This window comes from Synchiropus splendidus, chromosome 3 (assembly GCF_027744825.2).
Source record: "Synchiropus splendidus isolate RoL2022-P1 chromosome 3, RoL_Sspl_1.0, whole genome shotgun sequence".
Classification (NCBI taxonomy): Eukaryota; Metazoa; Chordata; class Actinopteri; order Syngnathiformes; family Callionymidae; genus Synchiropus; species Synchiropus splendidus.
Genome location: NC_071336.1, coordinates 4,526,943 through 4,546,820, shown reverse-complemented (window position 1 = coordinate 4,546,820; position 19,878 = coordinate 4,526,943). Strand labels below are relative to the sequence as shown.

The 19,878-nt window shown below is 42.1% G+C and overlaps 2 protein-coding genes across 2 annotated transcripts; both read right to left on the bottom strand.

Moving 5' to 3' along the window:
* Window positions 1-3,931: 3,931 nt before the first annotated feature.
* On the bottom strand, window positions 3,932-14,426 carry LOC128755629 (leucine rich adaptor protein 1-like). The gene is made up of 2 exons (XM_053859485.1): window positions 14,123-14,426; window positions 3,932-6,407 (listed from the first exon to the last, which is right to left on the bottom strand). The coding sequence occupies exons 1-2, from the start codon at window positions 14,327-14,329 to the stop codon at window positions 6,024-6,026; spliced, it is 591 nt and encodes a 196-aa protein (XP_053715460.1). The 5' UTR covers window positions 14,330-14,426; the 3' UTR covers window positions 3,932-6,023.
* A 355-nt stretch (window positions 14,427-14,781) lies between these two features.
* Window positions 14,782-19,643, bottom strand: LOC128755628 (5,6-dihydroxyindole-2-carboxylic acid oxidase-like). The gene is made up of 7 exons (XM_053859484.1): window positions 19,157-19,643; window positions 17,469-17,791; window positions 17,098-17,302; window positions 16,866-17,033; window positions 16,178-16,357; window positions 15,964-16,110; window positions 14,782-15,590 (listed from the first exon to the last, which is right to left on the bottom strand). Exons 1-7 carry the CDS (start codon window positions 19,509-19,511, stop codon window positions 15,403-15,405), a joined length of 1,566 nt encoding a protein of 521 aa, XP_053715459.1. The 5' UTR covers window positions 19,512-19,643; the 3' UTR covers window positions 14,782-15,402.
* Between the last annotated feature and the right edge of the window lie 235 nt (window positions 19,644-19,878).

Here is a 19,878-nt window from a genome sequence, read left to right as displayed (position 1 = left end):
TAAAAACTCTCACAATTACAGATCCTTACAAAAGAAAACATAATTCTGCATGCAAACACGTTCTTTATCAGCACTGGTGGTTGCAAAGGCAGAGGAGTTCAACTGGAGAGTCAGTCTGACACATTGATTTACCAGTCAATCCACATTGAACTAACATAAGCGAGGATTCTTCTAGGCCTACATCATGTTAACTGTGCCAACAATACTCTTATCAAATGACCTTTTGTCAAACTACAAAAGTAATGTAACGTATTAGATAGAAACCTCAGGAAGTAGAATGAAGGAGCAACTGTGATAACAGAAAGATTCCTCCCACAACAGCAGTATCAGTACCAGTTAAGAGGCTTTACCTCCCTGCACAAAGAAATGACTGTAAGTGTACGCCAGCGTCTCCGGAGTCAGCCTGGACAGGTGGCCATCCCTGTAGGGGATGCTGACGGGGGTTCGGTGGCTCAGACACGCCACCTCTGTATGACTGTTAAACGTATGGTGCGAGGAGCTAAAACAAGACACGTTTTGTTAAAACAAACTGAATCTGGAACATAAGAAGTATTCAAGGGTTTTTAGACTAAACCAGATTTTTTTACATACAATAACACTATATATATATATATATATATATATATATATATATATATATATATATATAATTAACAATGACATACATTATTATTATTGTTCTCTTTAGTCACTGAAGGATTTGTTGTGCACTAGCTTGCCTTGCAAATCAAGTCACAGGGACTCCATCATATGCGTGGGATTCAGTAACGCCGTCTGACTTTGCTTCTTGTCAAGATCGGGGAGTAGTACAACAGAGACAACTGCTGCCTATTGGGTCAGCCTGGCTCTTGGATTTACGACTGAACTGTCACACACCTCTCGGGAACCTGCGCTATTCAACAATTCCAGTCTGACCCAATGGACTGGCAATACCTATCAATTATTCAGTAATTCTTTCTTGTTGAGTACCAATGACTGACATCAAATATGCAGGATTCAGCATCTGTTGGCTTCTTTTTAAGTCAGATCATTCCACGAGTGAGTCATCGTTGATTCAGCAAAGTTGCAGGAATTCTCCATACATTTATTTGCATGACAGTTAGCTGTGATAGGCTGATGAGACTTCATGAAAGTGTCGTCATTTGCAGAGGTGCAGAACCCCCTACATGGCACTCTATGCGCCAAAATATTTGACTTCAAACAACTATTGCAAAGAAACCTCACGTGAAATCGAGAGTGCCACCTCCTGAGGACATGGTTTCATGAAGCCAGTGTTAAGATTTTAGACTAGTGAAGATGTGGAGAAAGTTTGATGCTGCAGCCTGCTGCTCCAGTCAGCTGTTCTGAAGATCTGAGAACTAAGACTTGTGAGGTTCCTGGCCAACATTTGATGTTGAGTTGTCTGTTTAGTGGCAGCGTTGGCTCTCTGTGTGAGTGAAGTGGGAACATTCTTGGTGATATATTATTATATATAACACAGAGAAAGAACTGGTTGAGACACTAGAACATGGTCTCTCCTGACGCCTTTCCTTACGCTGACTCTCTCCTGACAACCCCAGACTGAATCTACTTGCCACAAAGGAACTTTAACGTAGCCATTTGCGTGAAGACACGTTGGTTGGCAGTATTTGTGGAGATGTCTTTCTCCTCTTAACAGCCCATGTTGCCAGGAAACACTTTAGAAGAATTCTGACCTTTCGGCTTAACGTAGCCTGCTGCTAGGAATCTTCAAGCTAACTAAGAAGCCACAGCCATGAGAAAGTCTTTCATGGCCAGACCTGGAACCTCTGCAGGTCAGAGGATCAGAAGTGAGCCGTTTTTATCTTCAAAAGCCTCATCTATTATCTCAAAACTTCATATGTGTAGCAGTCGGGAAGCGCATCAAACAGAGCTTAAATGTCAAACGCCGAACTCATCAGACACGGAAGTCATTGAAGTGTAAATCAGGGGTGGTCTTTTGAAGTCATGAAATATGTGAATAACCTTGCTCTTTCAAAACAAACCAAAACTGTTTGGGATTGAGGATTCATACAAAAGTAATGTACCAGATTAGTCATTTAAAAAAAGAGACTTCAGTGCTTGCTTGTCCACCACTAAACATATGTTCTATTTACCATTGTGCAAAATTGTCCCGCACCTTTCGGAATCCAACCGAGCAGCCAGGCTGACGATACACTGTCACAGTTTTATAACAATCGAGTAGTGAAAAACATCAGTTTCACCCCTGGTCTACAGGAAAGAAAGGGCAGGAAAAAGGACTGAAGACGTGGTTCCGTCCTCCCTCTTGAGAAAAACAAGAGCATAGTGGAAGTTCTCAAGTTGCAAACATGATCGGGTTCCCTGCAGCCACCAGCAGCGCTCAGTGTTCATTTGCTCATCAGTCCCTGCGGGGGGGTGTGGGGGGTGTCTGGAGTGTGATTAGGAGTGCATCAGGACCGGCAGCTTTAATAATGAGTCAGCAGTCTGTTGAGTCCAAAAACCTAGAGATAGTCGGATTTAGAGGCTTTTAACAAAGCTCTCTACGAGTTAATGCCCAACTCCCGAACAAAACTCATTAACTTCGAACAACTAATCCTGTGAGGACAGACATGAAATAAATTAACCCTCATGACTATACCCATAACATTTGTTATAGGGATTCACATATTAGACCTGCAGAATAAAGTCAGAACAAGACAGCCAGTCACACCAAGCTGTACGACTTGGTCACACAATTCAGCCCTACACTCTCCAAGGATCATTGGAAGTGACCATGATCTTTGGTGGAGGAGTATGCGCCCATGGACTGGAAGTGGCACAAAGCTACAAAATAGGGTAACTTGCATGCATCGATTTGTTCTTTCCCATTTGCAACAGCAATATATAAGGTAGTAAACACATGTTCTCCTCATCATAGCTCGATCATGTGTTGATATCTGGCTCTGTCGTGTACTTGCTTTGAACGGCTAAAACAGCTGCCAAAAAAAACAAAAAACAAAATCATCTGTCACTCGCTGATTCCTGAAAGCAAGTACGTTTCATACTTTCAGCAACATTTCATAATGACAAGTTGATGATGTCACAGGAAAAATGTGCCCAGTTCCTTACTGAAAGCAGGAATTGCAGTTTGTCCTGACAGATCAGTCGCTGTAAATGAGGCTCCTGAGTGATGCAGATGTCCTGGGTTCCTCTACACTGGCAGATACAGTATATGATTTTTCAGTCTCTGTGACTGAAGGAAGCTACAGTGAAGATCAAGTTTATTTTCATATCCGACAGCTATTTATTCTGCACCTCACAGGATTAAATCGATTATTTGCCCGTTTCATCTGTGGTGTTTCTTGTTGATGTAGTCACAAACATTTGCCAAGTTTTGCCTGAACATGATAGAAGCTACGCATCTGTTCCATTAACCGGGAAATGGTCACATCTACTGTTGTACTGTTGTGTAGATGTGATCAGATATGTTTTCTCTTTCAGAGAAAACATATATATCTGGGCATCTTGGTGACTTCAGTTCAGTGCTTACCATCACTGCCTTGACAACAAACCCGTCTGATAGTCTCTGATGAGGTTGCAGGCTGATCACAGAGCAGACAGTGAACCCTCCTCTTCCTCATGAGAAGTGTGGTCTGTTAAAATAAGGGTCAGCAGGTCAAGCAATTTCAGACACTGGACATTGTTGCAACACTTCTCATAGACTTGAAGAATCAGGTGGTTGAATCTGTTTGGCAAGTCCCGTTTCTCAAACAAAGTCTGATGCACAACTAGCATGTGGGCGACGGGTCAAGATTTGCTTCTATAACCATTAACTTTTCAACAGTGTCAATTCAGCTCTGAAGTCTTTCCTCCAACCCCCCAAAACATTTCCCAAGCAACAATGGAATTACAAAACACAACACCGTTATGAGAACAAAGAATCAGAATCAGCTTTATTGCCCAGTCAGTGAGGATACCACCAAACAGGAAATTGGTGTGGAACAAAGAGCAATAATGAAGAAAACTTAATGAGAATAAATAAACAAAAATCAAACAAAAAGCTGTAAGCAAACGTTTTGGATTTTCTCTGCTTAAATATTTATCAACAGGCAACAATTAATGCACGCTTACTATAAGGGTTATTCAAGGCTCGATGCTCAGTGGTGGACATGTCCAGCAAGAGTGACAGACCTGGTTCAAAGGGATTTGAAGGGCTCCATTTTGAGACATTGCAATGGTGAGCTTGGGTACACAACTGCCATGTACTTACTTGGGTTTCATTGCTCCACAGAATTTGGAACTTCCAGCTGACTTGGTCCTGTCTGCCTCCCGCCGTCACAGTGGGCAGAAACACGAGTCGACTTAGGCCAGTCAGCCTCAAACTTGACATCTGACTCGACTGCTAAACGATTTGATTTATATGATATAAAATGCAATTTGGTTTGAATATAAAGAAAATCAAATAAGAGTCCAAATAAGTGGAAAGGTTGGCGGATTATGATGTGCAACTGATAAAGGCAGAAACATGCAGGAGGGAAGTGGCCAGCACAGCAGCTCAGAGTGATTCATTACCACATTCACAGTGGAATCATACTTCAGAAGTCCGATCTATGGAGCAGCTCATGTTGAATGTTGCGCATAGGTGTTTCAATGGAGTATAAGAACGTTTTCTGCCAGTAGCGTTCCAGGCGGGGCGGCGCGGCTCATGCATTGCGCGGGCCGGCATGGAGCATCAACACAATGGACACACTGTCACTAGGTGTGGAAGAGAATGCTGCCGTCACTTCCTGTGCAGCTGTATGATCTCCATCAGAGTGTGTCTATTAGCCTTATCAACTGTGTAACCACCACTGCCCTTGTCTTCATGACGCTGATCTTTTTTCAAACTTTTTTTTTTTTTTTTACTCCAAAACCTGATAATATGCCCGGAAACGTTGCTCAGAAGTGACCGCTGTGCGCTGGTATAAAGTAGTAACTGCATCAGGCACTATTGTTGCAGCATGGTTGGTCTAAATACAGCGAAGTAGCCAGTTGCAATTTTCCGACTTTGCCGTGCCAAGAGCTAAATCTGCATGTTGCACGTCAGCAACACACCTTTGAATCACCTTCCTCATACCCCATTGTGTCCGCCTGTCTTGTTTCATACCCGATTCACTTTCTCCACAGTCACACCCCAGTACTGGTGCTGCAGGTGTGAGTGAGACTTGATGGAGATTGAGAACCAACAAACTGCGGAGTGGATGTTTCCAGGAACAGGAAAAACTAGTGTGTAGCATGTAAATGGACAGCGAGGAGAAATAAACCGTGTTTCAGACAGTCTGCAAAGCAAGCACAAAATAACACCTTATAAAAAACGAAAATGCACGATTGATGAGAAGCCCAAAGCCACTAAAAATGAGTCGACTTGACAACATTGTCAAGGAGCGGGGTGATGTGTGATTCTTTGAAATTAAATAAAAGCCAGAACGTGAGTCAGATGGCAATAACAATATATTAGATGACTTTCATGTCAATCATTCACAGATCTAGAAGATAAAAACACAAGCATCAGATCTTTCGTGAAAGTTTTCAGTCGAGCTGAATTGCTTCAAAATTCAATTTTTTAGTAGGACATCTTTTCAAACTTCAGTCATGTTTAAAAAAAGCAAAAACAAAACAACCAGATGGTGCTCAGTATTTTCAAGATTCACTTCAAACATAAATTAACTATAACTCTTACTTCACATCATCTGAACATTGGGTACAAGAGTTCACCACAAGCTTTAGCAGTTAAACAATAAGGAGAGAGATCATCTCTGCAGGATCAAAATAAATAGGAAAAAAAAAAAAACACCAGAACATTTTTAAATAGCATCAGAGAGGAAACAGTTCTTAAACACGTGGTGAGACAAGTAGTTTCAATAAGGTGTGGTGCATTTAAAACACACAGTTCTCAAGGAAAACCGGTTTCAAAGAAAAAAGTGACAAGTCACCCGGTGAGTCAAGGGAAACATCCACGAATGCTCAAAACAAGAAACTAAAAAAAAATAAATCACTCGCTTGAACTTTCTTCATGGGTCGCATCATTATCCAAAGCAGTAGTATTCGTCTGACTCAACGTGAACTTTCAGCGGCGTTTTGTTGAATGCATCACCATCGATAACAGTTTTCTCCAGGTAACAGTCAACAGGCGAGGTGTTGTCCGGGAGGCCCTCTGCAAGCGTGTCCAGGTAGCTGCCGACAGACAGGCCGTCCAACCCATCGCTGCTGGCATCATTTAAGCTGTTGAAGCTACTTCCGAGCGAGGTGCCCTCCTGGCTGTCCGAGAGGCTATACAAGCTGCCCGTCAGGCTGCCATCTGTGGTAACCATGCCCTCTCTCTCTTCCATCAACCAGCGAAAGGACTCAATGCCCTCATTGACGGATAGAAGCTGCTGCATTACCTTCACATCGATGGCTCGCAAGTGCGCCTGTGGGCGAATGAAACAAATGTCAGAACAACAAGCTTCTCATGGGTTCACTGTTCTCATCTTATTGACAGACTCATTTCCCAAGCAGCAATGGATCACAACAGCTGGCTTTGTCCGAGAGCCACCTTTTTTGTTCCGGACATAAGAGGTCTAAAGGCTCTTTAGACCTCAGTAGCTCAATCACCCGGTGACCCGCTGTACACCAAAGCAACATTTTCATACAACCTTTAATAAAATAAGAACATTATCCACACCAAACACCAATTATTAAAGATTGCAAAAAAAAGACAAGACATGCACGGATTGCAATTCTAAATATGGAATTACATTTCTGTCCCAAATTTCCTTTCTCCCAGTTGACGCAAATTATCCATTTGTCCAAGCTGCACTGTCTCTCTAGGACAAGCACAATCAAGCACATAATGTGTTTTTCTTGAGACTTCCTTGATGTTCTCAACCAGCAACCAACAATAACTCACCAGTACGAAGTGCTGCTCCCTCACAAATATTCTTTTCACCAAACTTCGCTCATCGTCAGCATGCATAATGAAGATGTGGAAAAACTACACAGAAAAAAAATATTTGCGTCCAGCTTGAACTGAAGTTTCTGTGGAGACATGCGTGTCACTTGCCTGCACACGTCTAATTATTTTTGTTCTGCCTTTATTCATATCAGGGAGTGCTATGGGTACTTCTGTCAACAATGACACAACTGAAAGTACACATCTTTCAGGAGAAACTCATTAATACGAGCAGCAGAAATCAGACAAGTCAGTTCAGCATCGCAATTGGATTTGATTTTTTTTTCTTGAAAACATTATGCATTATGACAGTCTTCAGGTCACATGAAATAGATAATCTCTTTAATGAACCACCATAAAGTCCAGGCAGTATAGCGTTGACCTCCTCCAAGTGAACACATCCTCCTATTTATCAGTTTCTACGAGCTAGCTAGCAAACAGCGGCCTAACAATGCAAGAACTATGCAAGTGTTCCATGGCTATATCAAAGCACTGTTTGACAAAAGCCCAAGGTGTTCTCCAACAGAAGATAGAGTTGTGACAAAAAACTCCACGGGCACTGTAGCTCACAACCTGGAGGGGGGGGGGACACACTGATGCAGAGTCATGACATGACTAATAAATCACACACTTGGATTGGACAGGTATGGAAATTTCAGAGTTCATGAGAAACCCGCTTCTTTAGTCGTGCTTATCTTGAGTGAGGCCAATCTGTGTAAGTCGGAATAGTGGTCAGAAAACATGAAGCCAGGAGATTATCCACCTTTGCTTGAGTGCACTTCATGTTTCAAATGTTTTCTAAAGTAAACAACTTGCTCAAGACAGCTCTGACATGGGTGTGTAGCTAAGGTCAAATATTAGCTTGATCTGAGCAACAGCGTTTATTTAGCTTCATGTCAAAATGACTGGGAAACATCCTCCTTCAGAAAATAATGCGTGGAAGACAAACAGAGCAGAAGGGAATGTCGACGAGTCAGGAACAGCATGCAACATGTGTAGCTTGTCTCTGTGAAACTCGTGCTTCTTGCAGTTCATGTAGGAAACCGAATCTGGACAGTGCTTCAGGTTTAAACAGTTATCGATCAAGTGCCAAGAGGGCTGTGCAACTTATCCGAGGGGGTTTCCATCAACGGTATCATCGCAAATGTTGGACAGCCAAAAGGAGCAATTATGGACAAACACATCGAGATGGTGTGTGGTTTAGTGTTCCAGACAACTGTCTTGATAAAAGCACAGACACATCAATCACCACAGATTATTCCTGCCATACCACTTGTCTTCGGGGGGAACCAACCCCAGCCACATCATAAGACCTCTGATCGCTTGTGTATACGTTGGACCAGTGTTGCAGTCAGGCTGGAATGTGTCACATAATGACTTCCAAAGAAAATGAAACGCTCCGGACACATCAAGTCAAAAAAACAATACAGCATCTGCAGTTGGCCTGTATTTATTGATGTACCTCACGCACACATGGTCCCTGTCTGTAAAACTGGCTTTTAGCTAGGATTTTGAAACAGGCCGTCCAAAGCCACGTCCCCAGCCCATAACCCCGGCCGCAGTCAAATATGAAACGTTAACAGACATGAAGTCAGTAGCTGTGGTCACAGTAACACTTTCAGATGCAGGGGTCTCCTGGGCAGCCGTTTTACTCAGATAACCCTGATTAATAAAAAGATAAATAAAATACATATTTTGATAATGATTCTTTCCCTTACTGCAAGCCAGATGTCCACAGTTTTGTTTGACTTTTTTATATATATTCACGCAAGATCTGTTGTTTTCTAAGCTTTCACACATTTAAACATTCATTCAAACAAAACAGATATGAGGTAGGGATGGGCGATATGAGCAAAAAATAATTATCATGATAAATACATTTTCATTTTATTCCATGTGTTGTACACTTTGTTAGTTTAAACACAATAGTTAACCAAGTGTAGAGATGAGAGATTCAATGTTTCATGTCTCTGGTTGAACCCGCTTGTGTCTGACAGACTGCTCTGCCAGCCTTATTTAGGGGTGAAATTGAGCCATCTGACTGCTGTATTTCAAGTCTCTCAACAGTTTAGTTTAACTATAGATGTCCTAGATGCTATTGAGGAAATACTAGAAATAATGTGATGAATAACCTTTTCACCATTGTCTCTCATCCACCTTATTGAAGATTTCACTAATACTTTGATGGTTTTAGAATTTGTTGCTGGTCCCTAACTGATGCCGGGTAATAGCATGAGCGTGTCTCCGGGACAGATGTCTGTCCAACATCCAACTATTTTCACCATGGAGATTCAAGTTTCGAGCAGGAGACCTGTCAGGAAACCTATTAGGACCACTCCATCCAGCCGTCATGGTCTCGTCATGTTTGTGTATGCAGGTCCAATGCAGCGACTGTGCCGCGTGTTTATCGAATTTATGGTGAGATGCAGAATTGTCATTGTGGAGATTGGTTTAGGTGGAATAACGTGTATTACAAGTTATCGCCCGTCCCTAATATGAAGGCTTGCCTCTTGATTAAATAAATAGAAACAAGTGAATTTTATTCAGCTATTTTGCTCACATTCTGCAAGCGCTGTGTCCCGTGCAGTGAACTGTAACGCTCCCCAGCGCAGCAAAAAAAACAAACAAAAAACACTCCGATTAAGAAGCTATGAGTTAGTTTTGTGAACGAATGTTTAAAATTTGGAACTTATCTGCATTTCCTCCTCTCATAAGCGTCTGACATCTGAACAGTCCGCTACCATGCTGCTAGTGTGGCAACTCATGAGATGTGGATAACTGTGAGATTCCACCGGAAAACAAACATGATGCCTATGATAGCCAAACTAGGACAGCAAAAGTGTTGCAAAAATTATACTCGGCAAAATGACCAGGCAGAAACACTCTTTTCATGGAAACCCATGTGATGACACTACGAGTGGGGCATTATAGAGGCACCATATACAGTATATGTTTTCGACACCATTGGTTGATCGGTGTGTCCATCAGTCTTGTGTTCAAAACAACTTCAAAAGTTACGGATGGATTTGGATGAAATTTCCAGGAAATATGTTAAATTGAACAAGGAACAAATGATTCACTTTTGGAAGTGATCTGGATCCAGAAATTTTAAGGATTCTTCAACACTGGGAGATGGGACCATTCTCGGCATATGTGCACAGCAGCCATTTGGATCCAGGATTTTTTTGAAGGACACTTTGTCTTTAGGAGATTGTACAGGGGTGGACGAAAGGTGCTTAGGTTTGAGCTAGGGCTGTTCAATTGATACGATTATAAAAACGTGATAATCATCATGAAACGATTTTTTAGCCGGGCACCCGTCTCCCCAGCTTCTCTTATTATGTCCTGATGCACCCAAAACGCTGCACCAGCTACCGACTCAGTTGCCTCTACAACGGCGGCATTGTATTCAGAACCTCAGGAGGACACGCTCATCCAGCGTTCTGAGTCACAACAGCAATGCTACCTGCTTGTTGGAGACGTTTCAAAAACCAGAGCCTAAGACAGAGGTGATCAAATCACGCGCTCCTTGTCATTCATCGTGCTGCAGAGACACAGGAAGAGCGCTCAAATATGCAAGTTTTATAATAAGAAGTGACTTCTTCTGTCACGGAAAAATGAACAAAAAAAAAACTTGGAATATGACATCACAGCTTACAAATCAGAACCTCAAAAACATCTGTGTCCCAGCCAAGTGCCAGCTCAGTTTGAAATACTGTCTCCTGTCTCCACTGTTCTCTGAAGCCTGACCATACAGATTGGTGTTTCTAGACAGAAACATTTCACCTACATGAAGAAGGTTAAATATAAATGATTATTTAAATGTTACACATTGTTTTATTGTAGTTCATTGTTCAATAAAGTTTGAAAGTTTAATGACAGCTAAATCTCAAGTCATTCAATAATCGTTTGAATAATCAGGATTATGGTACGAATCAAAATAATCCCAATTATTATTTTTGCCATCATCGACCAGCCCGAGTTTGAGCCCTCTGAATGCGATGAAATCTCCTGGAAGATTTCTATGTAATTTTACGCTTATCGATTGCACACACCCAACAAACAGAACTGAAGTTAGAATGCCTCTAGAACATGATCATATGTGATAAAAGAAACTGAAAACATTGAAACAAGCGCAGAACACCACAGGCATCATCAGGTGGACAAGACTAAGATGATTTTCGGCACATTGCCGTTGTTTGAGAATATCCTGGCAACTTCAACGACAACGTTGTTGTTTGATGTTTGCAGAGTAACTTTGTAGCATTTCAGCCACCAAGCTACCCAGCATGACGCCTGTCTGTCATGTAGCAACCTCAGTCAAAAACCGGCCTCAGGGCAGCAAAGGTGATGCCAGTCTTTGGCTCATATTTATTTTAAAACATATTGATGAGAAATATTGAAAACAATCGATCAATTTCAAATTATACTAAAAAAGTGATGGCTCAGCTCAGCTCTAATTAACAATATGAGACTGGGCCCTTTGGAACAAAGCTGTCCCATCATTTGATGACTGACCATCCTCTGCACTGACATGAAAATCCAGCATGGAAATAATGTGGGTCCGGCAGGTGCACACCAAACAAAACAGTCTGATTGGATTAGTGGCCGGACAGTGAAAGGAACTGCACAAACACAGAAACCTGAGATGACCCCAGCTGCGTGTCTAAAGCTCGGAATACATTGAGGGGAAACCTCCATGGGTTCAATTAGAGCAGAGGTGGGCAATTAAATGTCCCAAGGGGCCGGGTTATATATTGTGACCGTTGAGAAGGGCCGTCAAACACAAAGAGAGGAGGACAAGAGAAAATTGAAAATAAAAATCATGTGTGATTATGAATTTACACTGTAAAAATGCATAGAAACTGTTGGTTTGTTGTGTTTTATTTAATTTAAACCACATTCCATTTAAAGATTGTCAATGTGGCTCATGCATTTCAAAATTTACTTTCAATTCTGACGTATTTTAAGGGACACGAAATACTCCTAAAATAGCCACGAGAGAAGATTTAGAAAAAATAATTAAACAAGAAGGTTATGTTTCAGTTACATCATAATAAACAAAAAACAATCCATAGGACAAAATGTCAGAGACAACAACAATGTCAGTTTTATAGTTTTGCTCTAACTCCAGGAGGGCCACATAAATACAGTCAAAGGGCCGCATTTGGCCCCCGGGCCGCACTTTGCCCAGGTCTGAATTAGAGGAAACCCTTCATACACGTTTTCTTGCAGGACGTCGTCACGGAGAAGCCTTCTCAGTACTCAACATCACCAGGAAAGCTCAGATTTGAACCATTAACCCTGTGGTTACTCACAAGACCCCCACGTAATCCCTAGTGCTCTATGTAACTCACGCACAGACACACCAGGTGATGGGTCACTTGGCTGCTTGACTTAAGTCATGAGAACTCGGTCAAGTCGACCATCTGTTCAGGCTTCTTACACCTTTCATGACCTTAACCCAGTGTTCACAAGTACAGAGGTTCAGTTAATAACACAGAAAGCACATGGGCTGCTCGACATCACCAAAAAAGGACATCCAAAACATGACAGATTTTTTTTTTTTCAAAGCTTTTCACTGATTCATTTAAGTGGTTCATTAGGACTTTCTTAATGCTCCAGTGTACATTTCATGAATCTGACTCATATGACCAAAAGGTAACATGCCTTATTAGTCAGAAATAATGACACTCATTGTTATTTTTTGTGTATGTAAGAGAGCTGCCTCAACAAGAAGTGACACATCAACATTGAGACAACGAAAACTGGTTCTCACACGGAGTAACAGAAAAGATGGACTCTTCAACTCTTCAGGAAGAAGTCAAGACGATTGAATGATATAAAAAATATAACTGGGGCATTAGTATTGGCTTCAAGTTTGGTTCAGAGTTCTGGTTAAGGTTAGCCACTTATTTTGGAGGGTTAGGGGTGAGAGGCTGGGGAAAGCCACAAAACAAGAATAGAAGTGTGTGTGTGGGTGTGTGTTTTAATCGTCGCTGTTCTGGAATTTGGCCTTTGTCTTCTCTGAATGTTTAAGTTAATTCCAAAACTGATAAGTGTCCTTCAATCGAGAAACCCGCTCAGACACTTGCACTGCTGCCTGCTCCAGGATGGCGACCATGTTGAAGGTATAGTTTGCAGTTTTATGTCATTTTCCTTCCTGTAAGACTTTTCTTCAAACGTTAGTAGATTCACATTCTTTATGGGTTATTGGAAAGTAATGAAACCATTTGAACACTGGATCGTTTTGTTTTTGGGTTGCTTGCCCTCAGAATGAACTTGTCAGGTGTGACTGCACTTTAGTTGGGGATTTGGACAGGACCACATCAGAAGGGTTGGCAGATAAACGCCACAGGCTAAAATGAACAGGCCTGTCATGATATTCAATGTCAGGTTATCAAGCACTAAAAAAAAAATAATTTACTGTCTCGTGAAATCAGAGTTTAGGTAACAGTCAGTCGGTATCGTGTAATGTATTGACACATTCGATATTCTTTGTTTGGCTCACTGGGGAAACCACATTATCATCACATTACAAGTATAAAAATAGTGTTGATAATGTAATTAATTGGCAATAATGTGTGGGACAATGAATCAACCAGCAACATTTGTGTTCGTGACCGACCAAAGTGTGCAAAAGTCCTGCACCTCTCTGCGGTCCCTGGAGATCAGCCGACAGCGGCTGTAAACACGAGAATGCAAAACACGGGCAAACATGTGGGAACAGGCAGCATCCATGAATTAAAGAGAGTAGCCAAGGCAGTCTTGTCACGTGACGACTGCAGTTAACCATACACATAGGAAGTTGTCACATGATCCAACTGAGAAGCCGACATGAATGGCTGTCGAATGTCAAACTCTGACAATTGATAACAGCAGTTTCAGAGTGCTGACACAGCAACACACTCACCTAGCATGATGAGTGCAACACGACTTTACTACAGACGGAGTTCGTTATGAATTTTGTATATTGTATGAAGCATCGCGGTGTGTTGCGGGCGTAAACGTGGGGATCATGACCTCATTAAGCGCGACCATAAACCGATAAAAGGCCCGTCATTTTACAACACAAGCGTTCACGTTTGAAAACGGAGTTTGACACACACTCCCATATTTCTGACTTATGCAAAGAGCACAGTGTTTCAGGAGAAACCGTTTCAGCTTCTACAGTCAGCATTATGAAGGACGTACCATTTCTTGTTTGAGGAATTGGATTTTGCTCTCAAGTCTTTTTACATCCGCTGACTTCAGTGTGCAGGTGACTGGATGCAGAGCAACGTTCCTCTCCTCCTCGTGTTCGTGTCCAACAAGCGACCGAATTAGGCTTTCCGGAACTTTTCGACCCAGCTTGGACTCCAAATCATTCAAGCCAGGCAGAGCAGGACGACTCTCCTCCATGCTTGAACGTCGCTACAACTGCAGGTGGACGCCGTAACTTATTACTATGTCCGGGTGTCACGAAGTGAGCAGTACTTCACCCAACAGCCGGGACAAGTTCCACGGGACGGGTGCGCTACTCCAAAAAAATGTGCTGGATGGACACGCCCACAGTTGCTTAGCTCCGCCCAACAGCTCTAGCCGCCTATTGGTCCGCCCACACGCGCGCACACACGCACACAGACACGAACACACCCCATACAGTGCTGATATCATCAGTCATATTGCCTAAACCCCTCCCACTGATCTGAATATATAAATATTTATATATATATATATATATATATATATATATATATATATATATACACAGCACACACGTCAATTTAAAAATAAAGCAAACTGCGACAATGGGAAGCATATTAAGAGCTTTTTTTTTTTTTTTTTTTACAAAATGAGGGAGGCAGGCACAGATGAAATAAGTACAAATGTACAGCAAAGAAAAGCCATTTCTTCCAACAAAAAAGTGGGGTTAATTTCGACGGTTTTATCAGATAATCATCATCAAAGAGAGTGGATTTTTATTTTACGCTCAGTCTACAGTAGTGTGTATATATATATATATATATATATATATATAAATATATATACATATATGTGTGTGTGTGTGTGTGTGTGTGTATATATATATATATATATATATATATATATATATATACAGTATATATTAACTCGAGCACCTCCTTGTGGACTATGGTTATTATTACATTGAAGAACAGCGTGTGCCAGATGACGACGAAATACAATGAAAGAAAAAGATGGAGAAAGCAACGCGTAAAATACTTTTAAATATCTCATCCCGAATTTTCTACTCACTTCCAGTCAACACTTGGAGTTTCCGTCACCAAAGGTAACAGGGCATTTTTAAAGCAAATTGCTGTAAAAATGTTCAAGGATAAGCAAGGGCGATCACCCCTTTAGGATAGTGGAAATGATCCAACTTAAGTGAATTGGAAGGCATTTGTAGCAGGTTCAAGTTTTGTAGACAGTGGATCACAGTGGCAGGTAAAGGAATTTCAGAATAAATGATTACATTAAACAACAGATTGGCTCTTTTCATTATCGTAGCGCTGGTACTGATCCCCCAGCAGTGGTTGTCGACCATCCGATCTGTATGACCTGGAGCGTACTGCGCACGTGGTAACCACAAAGATGACAGCAACAATCACAAGGGCAGCCACAACGGTGATGGTGGTGATCTCGATCATGGTGAGAGGTGGGCCTGCAACATGACATATGAATGTGCTTCTGCTTTTTTCTTGACATCATTTCTGTGCTTCAGACTCAGGGTCACTAGTTTGGGCTCAGTTTTCTCTGAAATTACAGTTTTATACACAGTTCATTTGAAAACTTCATGCCTACTTTTTTTTCTCTCTTATTCTGATCAATGTGGCAGACTGCTCCAACGTGAGCTGAAGTATTGAGAGACATTAATGTTTCATAGCGAAGGTGGGGCAGATAATGTCAGCCCTGATACAGAGAGACATACATAGAAGACCCGTTGATAGGTACGCCATGAAAAACAACCCCCCAACATTCCAACACTATTTTTGCATGCTTATTTAGTTGGTTGAGGGAAAATATTGTGCTCTTACCCGGCCATTCTGCTTCATAAACATAACCAAGGTTTTCGGGTGCTGTAACAAACATCTCCGCATTCGTAACTGGCGGCCAGAAGGGAACCATGTTGTACCCTCTGTTGTGACCAATGGGGGCGTTTTCATCAGGATAAGTGGCTGCATCTGAAGAGAGCACAACCACCTGTGAGTAAAACTCCTCAAGTCTAAGCACTGTTTAAGGGTTCTTCACCTGGACCGTGTCTCTTTAGCCACTCATCAAAGATGGCATCTGTGTAGGTGTGCAGCAGGACAAAGATGGGGTCATTTGGGGAGAGATGAGTCTGTCCTCCAGTTCCGTTCAGAAACAGATGCGCCAAGTTGTGCAGGCTCCTCACCACGGGGTCATAGTTTCCCTTGGGGGTGCTGTAGCCTGTCATTTAAAAAAAAGAAAAGACATGAGGCAGGAGGAGATTCACTCATTCACTCAGGGGTTGAGAAGCCAGGAAGACTTGGACAAGGAACGCCTCAGAGCCACATTTGAAACTATATTAACAATGATATATTAGTAGCCATATCTTTGATTTCAAATTTTGTACCCGAACAATCCATTCAGCAGTAAGTTCACTGGATCAGGACTGTGTGGCTGAGGAGATGGAGCTGCTGGATCAACGTCAATATAACTGGGAATAGCCCATATGACACTTCGCTTGTTCCTTTTCTTTGTTCAGTTCTTGTTTAATATTGAAGATAAAATAATTATAATAAACATAAACTACCAATAATAAAAATAAACTACTACTACTTGGTGTGTGGTTTTATTGAGCTTTAGTAGACTCATTCAAACAAGTAAGTGACTGGATTCTTCCTCAGAGACATATGGTGTTTTTTAAGTGACATTCCATATAAGTCAAAATGAAACTGAGAAAATAGGCTCTTACCCTCAATTGTGTTTCTGAAGCTCTCAGATGAAGTGGAATAGTACGGTGGCGTGTCGAAGGCGTTGACCTGTAGACAGTCTGCAACATCCTGAGGTTCAGGGAGTCGCTGGACCATAGGTCTGTTGACATTGCCCGCAGGGTTTCTCCGGATGGGTGAGGTCTCAGTGCCTGTAGAACACACCTTGTTGAGGTAAAAATGTCAAGTCAGCTGAAGAACACAAATTCATCTTACTGTTACAAATGGTTCCGAGTGTGTCGTAGTCATTCACGCTCTCGCATATGACCCGCCACTGGGAGAAGATGGAGTTCGAACTCAGGGAGTTCATGTCAAAGCTGCTTCTGGCACCCATCAGGTCATCAGTGCAGATGTCACATGTGCTTCCACCTATGGCGAAATTCCAGTATGGTAGGGCAAAGGAGGGGTCCTGCAACATGTCCTGGGAGACGGAGAGCAGTGTGTGTGTCAAACACAATTGTGCCAGAAACAGGAACTCAATCAAGTACTTCTATTATTCTTCAATACTTCAATGGAAAGTAAGTTCAATGCCAAAACCCAGTTTAATTCCTTGAATGAATGAATCCATTGTAACTCCACTACGGTACCTGCATGTCTCTCTCGAGCTGCAGCAGGTGGTATCGGTGCCATGTTACGAAGCCAGGCCCCTCGTGAGAGAAGTCCACCCCTCCAAAACTGGCCTGACCTGCCCCCAGGAAGGTCTTGCTGACGGAGTAATAGTGGGTCCACACAAAGTAGTTGTAGATGGTGATGTTCTCAAACTGCACTGTGTTCTCGTCCGGTCCAAAAATCTCTGCATAGTGGCGGGTGGCAATGACCAGGTCTGGATGCACGGTGCGCTTGGCCTGGTCCAGTGCATTCACAAATGCACGCTTCTCCTCAGCGCTGAGCTGCATCACGTTTCTCCTGACTGGGATTAACAAGAGCAGATTAGCTGAGGCAGTCATGCAAGAATCAGATAATGAGCAAAAACATCTAGGTAAAAATGAACCCAGAGAGAAAGCGTTTATCAAAATCTAAATAAAATATTTGAGCTGGACCAAATGGTACTCTGACAGAATTAGAACCTGGTGCAGTAAATGAAATTAATCTGGATTTAAAATTGGAAGCAGAGTTTTTTTTTTTTTATGTTTTTTTTACAAATCCTTCAAACAAGGACAGGACAAAAGTACAGATTGGATTAGCATTAGAAAAATGATGGGGTTAAATAGTGTTAGATTTAAAACTGTAGAATTTGATACATAACATGTTGTCTGACAAGATGTGATTGGGGCAATATATATTTGTATTTTTTTAGTTTCTTCATAACAAACACATGAATTGGTTATTATAATTGTGCACGCTCATTTGTATGTTTTTTGATGAAACATTTTTACACTTCACATTATTGATTATGCATAATCAATTATGACAGAACAACGCAAAGAATTGAGCGATCTTCCTTAAAACTTAAAAGAATTAATTTGATTGATAAATCTATTAAGTTTAAAAAAAAAAATATATATATATATATGCAAACTGTTGCAGTACTAATTTAATTACATGCAACTTTCAAATAATTTTGATTGACTCAATTATTTTAAGAGTAAAAGTGCTTCATTTTGTGATAGTATATGTACTTAAATGTTGCATTTGAATTTTCACAGCTGGTGGACTATCACGAACTATCTGCGAATCGCAATTCCCTAAGGAGTCGGGAAGATGCCAGTCGCCACAGAGAATCAATTAGAATTTAACATGTACACATTGAGTAGGGCGAAAAACATATTCATATGTTTGATACTTCGTAATATATATAAGTTTTTAATGCCTAGGTGAAAAGTAAATGAAAGACAAAACATGTTTGTCCATTGCTTTCCGGTAAAGCAATGGACAAACACACACACACAACTATGTTATTATTCTTCAACAGCAAATAAACTGGTTTTTGGCGGATCAGCAGATCATGTGACACAATTTTATCATCACAAGGGTAAGATGATCAGCAGCCATTTGACAAGCCTGATGAAAAATGAACTCGCCTGTTTGATAAAGTGTTCAACGGATGGTGTGAACAGTCACACACACAATAGTCATAATAATAACAATAATGATGACAGTGACAATAACTGCTGAGCCACAAAACTCACCATCAAGGCAGAAGAAAACAAAGTCACCAAAATAAGTCAGTAAATAAAGCTATACAAATGAAACGAAAGTGAGTCATTCTGAAATTTTGAATCGATTGATTGTTCGAGTAGAATCATCGTGATGGAGCAGGTCTTTCTCCACTCACCCACGGACACTCTCTGGTCACAGTTGGGCCCGGTCCATCCGTGTCTGCAGCGGCCGCAGTTGTAGCCGCTGAAGTTCCCGTTACACTGACAGGTTCGGTTGAAGAAGCGGGCGGGCCACCTCTCCCGGTCATCCCGGCCGTCGTGGGGATACTGAGGGCCGTGGCGACGCGCGTCCGCGGTAATTGAGACGCACTGTCCACGGCCGGTGCTGGACCCACATTGGTCGTTGTCGGCTCCGGACAGGGATGGGCAGCACTGGCCGCTTCTGAGAACCTCCGGAATCACGCACTCCCTCGGGAACTGGGCCACCACGGCTACTGCGCTCAGCAGTACCAGGAAGCAGCACTTTGGCATCTTTCTCAACTGTCGCGCACAACTTGCAGTAACTGCTTCACCTGTGAGCACATACGGAGTATGCTCACTGCGGACACGCACACCAACGGCCGGGCCCCCTAGACTGACGCTCTTCTTAAGAAGCAATATGGCGCGTGATATCGCAAAATCCTTGGGGCGGTCAGGGGGTGTGCGAATGGAATGAAGTGGTGAGGCAGGCGGAGATGAGGAGAAGAAAGAAGAGGAATGAATTGAGGAGGGGGGGCAGATGAGAGGAGAAAGGTGTATGAGGAGAAGCAGGAGGTGATGAAGGTAGTCGAACCTTTAGAGGAGGAGGTGGAGATAAATTGCGTGTGGAAGTGAGGAGGTGATGGAGAGGAGAGGATGA